Here is a 12620-nt window from a genome sequence, read left to right on the forward strand (position 1 = left end):
ACGGCAAAACACCGGTGACCGTCAGAATCTTTGTGAAAAATGAAGTGGTTTTAAGAAGAAATGACCCTAACCCTTATAACTGTAATAGGTCTTATTACAGTCATCACGTTTCAGAAGAAAACTAGTGTTGAATGACTGTTTTTATATGGAATTGCAACTTGAAAGAGATTTCGGGTTGCAGGAGCTGCAGGTTTAATGATCTCTTACATTATTCAGTCTTGCTTTAACAAGTTTTAACACGGAGCTCATGAATTGGCAGCCTGCCGCATTATATGAGCATACAAGCCTAACATTCACAGAACGTTTCAGTGAGACTTTCCCCTAGTATCTCCTCTGGAGTCGGTCATTTCTTAATATTTATGGATTGTTTTTAGTGGATAGCTAATGGCTTATTTTATAGAATTGCTTTTAAATCACAGGCGCGGTATCGGTCGGAAACATGGCAATTAGATATCATCCCCAAATCGCTCAGGCCTAAACCAGACGAGTGTTGCAAGCGCAGTGTGGTAGGCCTGGACTGCGGCAGCTTTGACCTACTTTCTGTTTTAATCCGAATGATTTCTTAAATATTAACTGTTTAAATGAGTCTTTAATTAAACCCTCGTATTAAATGGCATGATACGGGATCCTACATCTTTTTGAGACTCTTCATCTGTCATAATAAAACAACGTTACTGCAAACCTGTGCATTTATGAGCTGCTTCTGTCGTGGATTTGCATACAAATAACGCCCCCTGCTGGAGACACTTCAGACTGCAAGTGATTTCCAAAACCACGTCCACGTGCTTTTACAGCATAAAAAAAACAGCGTTTTCATAATTCAGCTGAACACCAAGACGCTTAATCTGTTCAGAATATACTGCACACCAGCCGTAGACCGGATCGGAAGAACTTCAGGTTAGAATTAACTTAGCAGCTTCATGCCAACTTTGTCGTTTTAGTTTTGTCTTTTTACTGCAGCAAGTCACGTCAGCTTTCATCTTCAGCTCCACGAAAGGGACTCACCGGTTTAGTAAAAGAACAGAGATGGTATTTTACACATCACCATCAGGTCACCTGTCCATCGTCGACGATATCCGATTACATTGCCCTGTTGACCAAAATAACAGCATTGTTGCCTAAGCAGGGATTCAAACCCCAGACTCCCACATTAGCTGCTCTTATTACTATAAACTAGTGAGTGTTAACTATTTAATGGCCTGTGGAACAGAACATGAACTTCAGCTTCAACGCACCAACAGATTGTCACAGATTGCAGTGCTTTGCTTTTTACAAAGGATGTGAGTTGCTGGACTAAACTGAAAATAAACTGACCTGTAATACTCTAACAGTATTTATTATGGAGCTTCCAGTTGCACCTGGCAGAAAGCGGAGTCCACTCTGCTTAAAAAAAACTGACTGTTCCTCTACTCGCTACAGCTGCTGCCTCCAGGTATGCTTAACACAATTTCGGTGAGCTTAGGATCACATAAATAAAACAAAAAAAACCCACACATTAGAAAACAGACCTTTTAATTCTCGTCCATGATCATATACTTGTACGAAAAGCTCAATAAAATAATATATATAAGAAAACTAAACCCAAGCCCAGTGGGGGAAAAACGTCCCGCACCCCAGTCGATACCCAATACCTTATCGTGCCCGTTGGGATCGGGTCAGGTAGCCCAAGAGGGCTCTGTCGGAGAGCAAGTAGGTGCACACAGCTGGCAAATGGAGATTAGGGTGAAAAATGCTGGAGTTCCTTTTAAGCTGCGAGTCTTTGCTCCATTTTTGTTCTTGCGTTGATTTTATTCCGTGTTTGTTTTTAACAGCAGTGAGTTTATCGTGTGCTTTTCTTTTGTAATGAGAATCATGTGGAAGACGTAACGAGAACGTGATATTAATGAGACGTGGTTTTGTAAATGCCAAAGGATGGAAAAGACATCCTGCACAAATCACAAGTCCCCTGGACTATAAACCAGAGGCTCTCCTGGACTCATTCAGGCCGCCTGAAAGAAGAGACCTCTGCACGTGTAGACGTAATCGTTAAGGTTGTTTCTCATTTTCTGTTTGATTTCTTAAATGTTCAGCTTTATCCAAAGTGGATTGGAGTAATCCTAAGCTTTTTTTTTTTTTCCTCCATATTTATTTCTTTTTTTTCTACGTTCATGTCCGGAGATTTGTGAGTAATAAGCTAAAATCTCGAGACCTAAACAACACTTGTTTGTGTGCAATTGCATCAGTAGATTTAAAATGTGACATTAGTATAGAGCATCAGAGCGTCCCTCTGAGTTTGAAAGGAGAGAGAAGACAGTGTTCTTGTGTTTAAGGGGAATTCCACCAATTTTACACCGTGTCCACATCATTAAATGGCTAAGATGTAAACGGGGTCATTCAGAGTGGCTTGGTGTGAAAAGCTCAGCTCTAGAGAAACAGAGTCGTTCACTGTTGTGGTGATAGGAACCAGACGTCCACCTCTAAAAGCTCCCTTACAGAAAACGATCACATAACCTGTTTATAATTACGCTGCCTGATGTCTGCGACTTTGTTTTATTAAAAGTTTTGCAGTGGTTCTGGCCATTCATGGTGCAGACAACACTTTGAGGCAAAATAGCCCCCAAAGAAAGATTATTATTATTATTTATTAATATTATTGTTATTCTCTTAAACTGTCAAACTCTGTTCCATCTTTCATTAGACAGTCAAGCTTGATAGACTTTTAAGAAACATCTGAAAACGTATCCTTTAATTTAGCATTTAATAAAAATTCTCTCTTTTGGAAAAGGCCACCCTGCATATGTAATGATCATTATCAGATTTCTGCAGTTACTCAGAGCATTGAAGTGGTCATGTAAACAGCAGCATAGTCCGATTTCTTAGATTGAGAGAAATGTGATAAAGAGGCTGGATTTGAGCTCAGGAGTCAGATTGGTCAGTGCATGTGAACTCTTACTCTGATTTCTTTCGCGGTTCTCAGTCTGCGTATGTTCATAAACACAATGCGGCGCTGGAAACGGCAAGCAGCGTTTAACACAGCACCCATGAATTAACAACAAGCGTGACGCAGAAACCAAATACTTGCTTGCCAAAATTAGTGATTAAAATGCTGATAATAATCGAGATGATGCATGTTCATATTTCCAGGTAAAGTGGTGCGACGCTTTAATAAAAAGCTGCAGCATAAAGTTTGTTTTACGTTTGCGTCACATCTTATTCTGCGAGTTTATTGGCTGGTTCCAAAGCAGAAATCTGATGACTGCCTGACTCATGTAGACCAGGAGTTTCCCCGTCATCTCATACGTGAGTGCATGTAAACATGTAAACTCACTGTGTCTGATTTTAGAGTAATACTCATAATCTCCTCTATTACTGTTAAGCTTCATCACCGGTCAGTAAGGAACTGAAAGCTAACACTGGTTTAAAATGTGCTCCACAGATAAACTTATTATTAATATTTGAATCGTAGATACAATAAGAAGTGCTTTTCTCTACAGTGAACGATTTCACATCACTCTGAATGACTTTCCATGAAAAACGGGTGGAGCGCCCCTTCAAACCTTAAAACCCTGAAAATCCGGCCAGTGCATCGTGAGTTGTGAGATGGTAATTGACGTGCGAGACTGTAAGATGACCTGATGCGGTTCTTTTCTGCTGTCGACTAACATAAGCTTGGTACATTTTCCAATATGTAGCTATTTTACTCTGGAAAAAAAATCTAAAGATAAACCTTTTATGATTTTTTTTTTTTTTTTTTTTTTAATGTGACCTCTCTCTCTCTCTTTCTCTCTCTCTCTCTCTCTCTCTCTCTCTCTCTCTCTGTCTCTTTCTCTCTCTCTCTCTGTCTCTCTCTCTCTCTCTCTCTCTCTCTCTCTCTGTCTCTCTCTCTCTCTCTCTCTCTCTCAGTGTAAAATGATCTATATTTATGAAATGCAGAATTAACTAATCAAGGGTTCTTTTATTACCTATATCTTATTTTTGTTTGGATATTTTGTTTGTTTCTTAAAGAGCAGTCTCTCTCTTTGTGTGTCGGATTCAAATATATTTTGAGAAAACAAAGCACCCCCTATATGAAATATGAAATATGAAACGAGCGGAAGGCGGCAGTCAACGCCTGACCTGTTCTCCGTGGATGCTGGTGAAGAGGAAGGCAGTCCGTTGTGCAAAGCTGAGAGAAGCTTATTGAAAAATAAAATCCCATATAATCATGTAACTTTGAAAAGGCTGCCATCGCGTATTGTAGCGTAACCGTCGAGCAGCCTTGCTTTAGCGTTTGTGAGGTTGGGAACGAATAGATCGATTTAAATCAGCTTAAATAAACAAAACATGCAAACCTGTGCCAAAATATACTGGGCTTTATAAGCCATTTCATGAGACCTCATCCAGCACCGTAACACTACGCCTCACACTAGTGTCGTGATATTTAGCCATTCACTGAGCTTTTAATCAGGGGGTGCTTTGTGTTCCAGTCTTCAGGGTTTTCACTTTCATCTGTCCATAAGCATCTCTCTTCACAAATCAGCGATTCAATAATGATGTATAATAAAGAATACAATAACTATAACTTAAAAATGTCGAATAAATAACTGTATTTCAAGTAATTCAAGTAAGTTTTCTTCTCAATCATTGTATGTCCCATTTAAGAATTTAGTGCCTTTTTTGGACAGTAGACTGTTCTGTAATTAAACTGTAGTATATATGAGCGTTTTTTTGTACAGTTTCTTTGTTTAAAATGACTTTTTTTAAAACTTGTGTTTATTTTAGTATTGTATCTACTAGAGAATAAAGGTATATTGATGAACAGACCCACCGGAGCTTTCATTTTTTCGTCGCCTGCCTTTGTTCTGTGCCAAAAAATGTGATGAATGAGGAAAAAAAAAAACAATATCGTAAAATTTAATGATTTCATGAGACACAAACGGAACCTCACAGCAGAAAAAGCCGAACAGGCTTCGTTTTAGTGTTTAATAAAACAGATCAACAGCATCTGAGGAATAAATTAGACAAGATGCATAAAAACCATCATAAATTACTTAAAGGGAAAAAAAATGCTGCTTTCATGTGAATCCCACTCTCGATCACATCCGAACCAAATTGTTCTAAAACCAAAATCGTTTTAAAGATTTTTTTGGGGATTTTTTTTCTCTCACACAGCTGTGAATTTGAATTCAATTAGAAAAATGACAAACAAGTTTTCCAGTGACGGCATGGGAATAAAGTTGATTTTACTCTCTGAAAGAAAGAAGTAAAAATACTTAAACTGGATCGCACAGAGAGATCCGTGGAATCACGTTTCAGGTATAAAAGGAAGGCTTTCGTGTTCTCTGTTGTAGACGGGGTCAGCGGTGGTTTTGAGCTTTTGTTCAAACGTTTATCTGAATCTATATACTGTATGATTCACCCCCCATAAACACATTCAGCTCACATAATCCATGACATCCTATTACATAAGTTTTAAACCCAGACAGCTCCCAGTAACCACGTCGAAATCGGCACACACTCAAAAAGCTAGCCAAGCATCCCCCACTGAATAGTGCCTGTTTCATTCCCCTTAATGTTCAGGGCCGGACTTCCCAGACTGGGATTAAGACTAGTCCTGGATTACACAGGGTTTTAAATGTAGAATTTCCATTGTTCAGCCCATGTCCAGGCTTAATCCCATCTAAGGGCTGGTGTCCCAGACACAGATTAAGCTTTAGAGTAGACTAAAAGGTACGTCTATGGTTGGATTCCTGACCTAGATGAAGTCTGAGGCTGGACTAAATGGGATTTGTAATGGCGAAATAACACTAGCATTAGTCCCAAGACTAGGTTTAATCCACCTCCAATAAACCAGTGCAGTCTAAATGGATCATCACTGCCATTTCTGTTCAGTTCAGGTCCGTGGTGTTGGGTGTGTGGATGGGCGGGGTGCCGTGCCTCATCATAACCACACAAACACAAATTTCACCACTTGAACACTTTCGAGTAGTTAAGAGCAGACGGCGCAATGTGACCGTGCCTTTATTTACTTGCGTGTGCTGGTAGAGATTTAGAACACAATTCTGAAAAAGAAATGACGCCTGAACCACTCTGGCCACTCTTTTCCCCGATAAGCTTCTGTTGTAGGAGACCCCGAGGAGGAGGAAGACTCGCTTGAGCAGGATTTCAGATTTAACTGGCACTGAACTTAAACCTGCCTCTTCTTTCTGCAGCAGAGTCGGTGTTTCACAAATCTCCCTCCCAAGTGGGGAAAGTAGGTTTGGCCTCCAAATGAGTGAAGAGTAATTTGACATGTTGAAATTCTATCTGCATATTCAAAACTGATTTTTATTGTTCCTATTTTTAAATTTAGTTATTGAAAAATAATTAAGAAAAATAGGAAATAAAAGTTCAAATGGATTCCCATGGAAAACGGAATTTCAACATGACAACTGGATGTAAATAATGACCGTTAAACTTTCATTCTTATTAGTAAAACGTTACTACAGTTAAGTCTAAAATGAAATTAAATGTTGAATTTAGTCTTTTTCCTATTGTCAACATTTTCTGCTAAAGAAACTTTTTTTCTCGATTAAAAGTTAAAAGCATCTTTACCCAATAGTTTACTAATATTTACACTCCTTGCCTTAAAATTCACTGTTGAGAATTTGGGGGTTATTTTTGCTTTGCTTCTGGTGAAAATAATGCACCATGAAAAGACACCAGTGCACTATTCTTATTCATCTTTCCACTTTATAAACAGATTTTATTTACCGTGACCTACATTTACATTTATCTTTTACATACAAATTGAATCGCCATAAAGACATTTCGGCCCTGCTTTAGGTTTACATGTAAATGCAATCTCTTGGAAGAGGTTTTGGTGATCCCTTCTCTTCATAAATTAAAATGCCTGATGCGTTGGCTTCACTCCTACACTGCTTCCCTACTGCTGCAGACAGCAGTGATTATGGAGCAACAACAGCAGGAAAAAGAATGCAACATATGCATGCTGGTTATTCGACTGAGTGGGCAAATCAAAATCATGCATAAAATATTTTAGTTATAGGTTTAGGTGGGTCACTATACATTGTGTAGTTGTTGAACCCTGGGTTTACAGGCAGGTATACAAATACAAATAGTCAAAAAATGATATTTTCTAGGCATTATTTGTTAAAGAGCTGTTGCTCACCATACCAAGATCATAAGGCCAAGGTGCAGGCATCCTTTAAGACACTGCATTTATTGTAAATAGAGGCCACTGTAAGCCACTATTTGTGTTCTACTGGCTCTAAAACGGCCCTGATGATTACTAATTGTGACGTGATTTGTAGACGGCCCCTAAACTCACATATTGGCCACAGTCAACAGACATAAACGCAATCGAAAAGGCAGCGACCGACTTGGCAATGAAACTGTTGGAAAAAAGAAACTGAAAATGAAACCAAGCCGATGTTTTGATGTGTTGGTAACGTTATCTTGGCTCTGATGGCTGAATGTCTGTGTGTTGGCGTAATAATGACTGTGAGCCGGCGCTCTGCTGTGTTTTGGTGAGAGGAGGGAGTCTTTCTGTGAACGGTCAGCTGGCAGTAGATCCCCCGTCCCCTTTACCCTAAAACTCACGGTTGAGTGAATTCATCTCTCAAAACGATGCCAATATTCGGCAGGTGTGCACGTTTGCCACCACTACTGGTTCAAGTCTAATCCTAATCCATGTCTGGGAAAACAGCCCATGCAGTTTAAAATACCACACAAACCTTAAAAGCAACATCCAGCAGTCATTCTGACTCCTGGAATAATCATGATCCATCTGAAACGTCCCTGAGATGAACCAAAAAGCTGAGATAAAATACATATGATGCAAACAGCCATCGTTTAAGGCACACTGTGTAGTTAAAAAAATAAAAAATAAAAAATACTGATCAGTGCAGCAATATTCAACCATCATCAGGACAGAGCTGGCACGCATGGCACCTCGGCTTGATATGCAATACCGTGCTACTAGCTTGTTGCATTTGACAGCCATTCAGTGTAGTGACTTCGTGTAAGGCTAGTGCTACACCTGCCAAACTCATGGGAAGCAGCACGTAGCCATTAGAACAGAAACAGTAGTGAGGACTGATGGAAAAGCAGCTCTGTTCAGCTTTTCATTCAGCTGTTCCACGACTTCCTGTTTTCTCCTTTGCGTGCCCCTCCAGGACCCTCACCTTTGGCCAGCGCAGTCAGGGCTGCCAGGTTGGGGCTGGAGCCCGAGAGGTTCTGCTTGCGTTTCTGTCGTCGTCGTTTAGCTGTGCCTGAAGCACGAGAGACTCTGTCCGGCCTCACCAGAACACCATAGCCGGGGTTACAGTGGAAATAATAGCGGCCGCCCACTGAGCCATCGTTTTTACCTGATAAAGACAGCATCATTAGCCAATGTACATAAAAATAAGATAAGAGACTTTTATTATCCCACTGGGGGAAATTTGCCTTGTTACAGCAGAAGACACAGTCAGCAGATAAAGAGCAGTAAGTAGACAAAGATGTGCATCATATAAAATACTAAATGTAAGATATACTATAGAAATGAATAGATAAACAAGACGTCTGTTAGCAGAAAAATATAAAAAATAAAAATAGAATTAAGAAACTGTACAAATTTACAGTTTATGCATGCAGCTGTATGGATATTGCACATTTCTGAGCAGGTAATGAACGGATATCACACAGAAACTGTAGATATTGCCCAGTAATGATTATAGATACTGCACTTGTATCTGTCAGCAGCAGAGTATTTGTATAGTATATACAAATTGTATAATAGTATTTGTCAATATTTCTTTTTTGGGGGGGGGCAACAAGATGTTATTAGATGATAAATAATTTACTCTAACGACATGTTTTTTTCAAAGTTATTCTCCATCTCAAAATCTGATTAGCACTTTTCAAATATGAAACCTTCTTTAGAAAAATAGTTCATTTTAAATATTAGTTTTTGAAGAATAAATAGTGGATTATTACTGATATCAGTTGACACTCAAGGCTTATATATTATCAGAATCAGAAACTAAATGTGGTGCAACCTCTATTTAAAAACAGTGATTCCAAACTTGAAAGTCATTAGTGGTACACAGTCAAAAATGCAAAAGTTTGAACACCCTCAGTCAAATTATACGTTGATTTTCTAAGTGAAAATGTGTTTTGATATCCTCTACAGAGGACACACTTAAATATGGCATTTATCTGCACATTTTAGTGCATGATGTCTATTTATTTGCTGGGTTCAATATACTGGAAAATAATATAGAGTATATCAAAATATAAAATGTGTAACTTTTGCACAGGCCACATTTTATGTTTTGAACATATTGGAGAAAAAAAAATTTAGCAAGTAGTAATTGTGCATTACAGTGTGCTGAAGTGTGTTCAACAAAAAGGTGTTAAGGCATAAAAACGAGTAAAGAAAAGAAACACACCCACCTGCTGGGACATCGAGTTCCACACCGACCCAGATGCCGTCTGCAAAGTCAGTCGGCCCAACGTAGCGCACTGTGCCGTTTTTGTTGTTGCCTACTGTCACATATTCATCCTCCTTCAGCCAGTCGGGGATGGGACCTTCCTCATGCAACTCCTCTGTATCAGAAAGGATCTCCAGCTTTTCCAAAGGGTCACTTAAACCTGACAGTGGATCGATGGTTTCTTTGACCTCTTCTTCCTCCACCTCATGAATGATCCCTTTAAAGGACTTCAAACCTGAAGCCTTTACCTTCTGGATTTTGAACGGGTTTGATGCGGAGGTCTGGGACCGAAGTGGCTGAACTGGCTGCTCTTGCTTTACTGATGGTGTTGGTGGTGGGCTTACTTCAGGATTGGGACTTGGAGTCTTTATTTGCGCCAAGGATTTTGTGGCCCTGGTTTGGGCATCTGCTTCAGGAGCTGAGGCTGGTGAGTCAGCCAGGTGTGCCTGAGAAGCAGGATGGTTGGATGGTGGTGCTATAGAGGTCGATGGTGATGACGCAGGTTTTTGTTGAGGCTCTTCTGAAGGAATGAAATCAGTGGTGTGAGCTGAAGCCTCAAGGTCAGAAAGAGATGAAGATGTTATTTCTGATGGTGAAGTAGTCGTTTTTTCTGCAGAAGTTAGGATGGGAATAGTAGTGCTTTCTTGAGGAATAAACTTTGGGATTGCCTGGTCAGGCATCTTGGCTATTTCAGATTGTTCCTCTTTAAGGCTGACCTGCTCTGCCCCATGCTGTGGAGTGATGCTGATCTCTACAGCGGCATCACTGCCTTTCTCTGGTTCCATCTCGTCTGCGGTTTCAGGAGTTTCCTGTGGTTCCGGTGACTCCAAGCTGAACTCACATGGTAGATCCGTATTTGAGACCAGGGCTTCTGAGAGAGTTGCTGTGGAGATGCTGGTGGAGATGTAGCCGCTAGATGCAGAACTAACAGGGCTGTAAGTGATGTTCTCAGTCTCAGACTGAACATGAGTTGAAACCTCCACAAACACAGGCAGATCTTCTGTTTGACTTTCTGTGACTGGGGTCTGCACAATCAGGAAAAAGAGGAGATTCAGTTAAGGGTAGGCAATACGGCAAAAACGTATCATCTTGATATTTCAAGCCATTTTCATGATACATGTATCACAACAGTGGTGACACATTTACAGCCAAGAAACAGTGCAATGATTTTTATAATTCAACATTTGTAAACATTAAATAAATAAATAAGACAATAGAATAACAGGCAACTGCTCATTACTATGAGCCTATGCAGTTACTATGCACAGGTTGTTGCTTAGAGGTTCTCTAAAATCTCGTTTCTAAGCTACATGCAGTTGTTAAAGAGTTCTAGATGTATTAACCCGTTATGATGACAATGACATCATACTGCCCAGCCCTAATATTCGATGCTCCTGATCACCTCTTGCGAAATCAGCATTAGAAAGCTTGAGTGTTTCAGTGCTTACATTGGGAAGCATAATGATTTTTCACAATTTTGCACAAATAAATTGTTAAGCTCAGTTATAGTGGCTTGATGTGAAATATTCTGTTCCAGAGAAACATCTCCAGTCAGACTTGTTTACTAAAATGTATTTTTAAAACACATGAATGGTGGAGAGATACATGCAGTGTTGAATGGCAAAACAGTCCTCAAAGAAATTTAGTCAGATTTACCAATTTATCATCATCACATATAAAAAACAGGTCTAGGATCACTGGTGGTTTTGGACAGTATAACCCCATTTCCAAAAAAGTTGGGATACTGTGCAGAACGTAAATAAAAACAGAATGCAAATGCTATGCAAATCATGTAAACCTTTTCTTTAAGGAAAATACTACAAAGACAACATATCAAATGTTGAAAATGAGAAATGTTTTAAATACTTAAATAAATACGTGCCCATTTTGAATTTGATGCCAACACGTTCCAAAAAAGTTGGGACTGTTTCATCACCTCTTCTTTTCATAACACATTGTAAATGTTTGGGAACTGAGGAGACCAACTGCTTTAGTTTTGAAAGTGAAATGTTTTCCCATTGTAGTTTGATTTGGGATTTCAGCTGCTCATTAGTTCAGGCTCTCCTTTGTTGTATTTTCCATTTCATAACGCGCCAAATGTTTTCAATGGGTGACAGGTCTGGACTGCAGGCAGGTCAGTTAAGAGACACTTTTGAATCCCACAAACGGGAAATTCCACCTCCGCATTTAACCCATCCATGAAGTGAAACACCACACACTCTAGTGAGCACACATACACTAGGGGGCAGTGGTGGGCAGCCCAATCCACAGCATCTGGGGAGCAGTTGGGGGTTGGGTGTCTTGCTCAAGGACACCTCAGTCATGTGCTGTCGGCTCTGGGGATCGAACCAGCAACCTTCCGGTCACAGGGCCAGTTCCCTGACCTCTAGCCCACGACTGCCACAGTTTAGCGCCCGGACTCTTAACATGAAGCCATGCTGTTGTGACAGATGCAGAATGTGGTTTGACAGTGTCTTGCTGAAATAAGCAAGGCCTTCCTTGAAAAGATGTTTTTTGAATGGCAGCACATGTTGCCAAAATATGTTTACATCATTCAGCATTAATGGCGCCTTCACAGATGTGCAGGACACCCATACCATGTGCACTAATGCCCCATCATGAATACTGGCTTTTGAACTGTGCACTGATAACAAGCTGAGTGGTCTTTAGCCCAGAGGACACACCGTTCATACTTTCCAAAAAGAATTTAAAATGTTGATTCATCAGACCACAGAACACTTTTCTCCTCAGTCCATCTTAAATGAGCCTAGAAATGGGCCCAGAGAAGGTGGCTGCCATCCATCTGCTTCCATGGCCACAGGTGTGAAAACCAAGACCCTAGGCCTGCAGACTGCTTCTACAGACATTAGTGAAAGAATGGGTCGCTCTCAGGAGCTCAGTGAATTCCAGCGTAGTACCATGATGGGATGCTACCTGTGCAACAAGTCCAGTCGTGAAATTTCCTCACTACTAAATATTCCACAGTCAACTGTCAGTGGTATCATAAAGTTGAAGCGATTGGGAACGACAGCAACTCAGCCACGAAGTGGTCGGCCACGTAAAATGTTGCCAGGAGAACGGTGCTTGTCTGACTGCATTGTGCCAAGTGTAAAGTTTGGTGGAGGGGGGATGATGGTGTGGGCTTGTTTTTCAGGAGTTGGGCTCGGCCCCTTAGTTCTAGTGAAA

General features: G+C 40.3%; 1 protein-coding gene across 4 annotated transcripts in view; it reads right to left on the reverse strand.

The window, feature by feature from the left end:
* Nucleotides 1-3965: 3965 nt before the first annotated feature.
* The window catches only part of kif13bb (kinesin family member 13Bb), a 55467-nt gene continuing 46812 nt past the window's right edge, over nt 3966-12620 (reverse strand). For all 4 annotated transcript variants that reach the window (XM_037538019.1, XM_017695690.2, XM_017695691.2 and 1 more), the window contains 2 exons: nt 9397-10459; nt 3966-8327 (listed from right to left, as the gene is read on the reverse strand). In XM_037538019.1, coding sequence (XP_037393916.1) covers nt 8089-8327; nt 9397-10459 — 1302 coding nt within the window. In that variant the 3' untranslated portion in view covers nt 3966-8088. The remainder of the gene's footprint in view (nt 8328-9396; nt 10460-12620) is intronic.

Source organism: Pygocentrus nattereri, chromosome 4 (genome assembly GCF_015220715.1).
Source record: "Pygocentrus nattereri isolate fPygNat1 chromosome 4, fPygNat1.pri, whole genome shotgun sequence".
Taxonomy (NCBI): domain Eukaryota; kingdom Metazoa; phylum Chordata; class Actinopteri; order Characiformes; family Serrasalmidae; genus Pygocentrus; species Pygocentrus nattereri.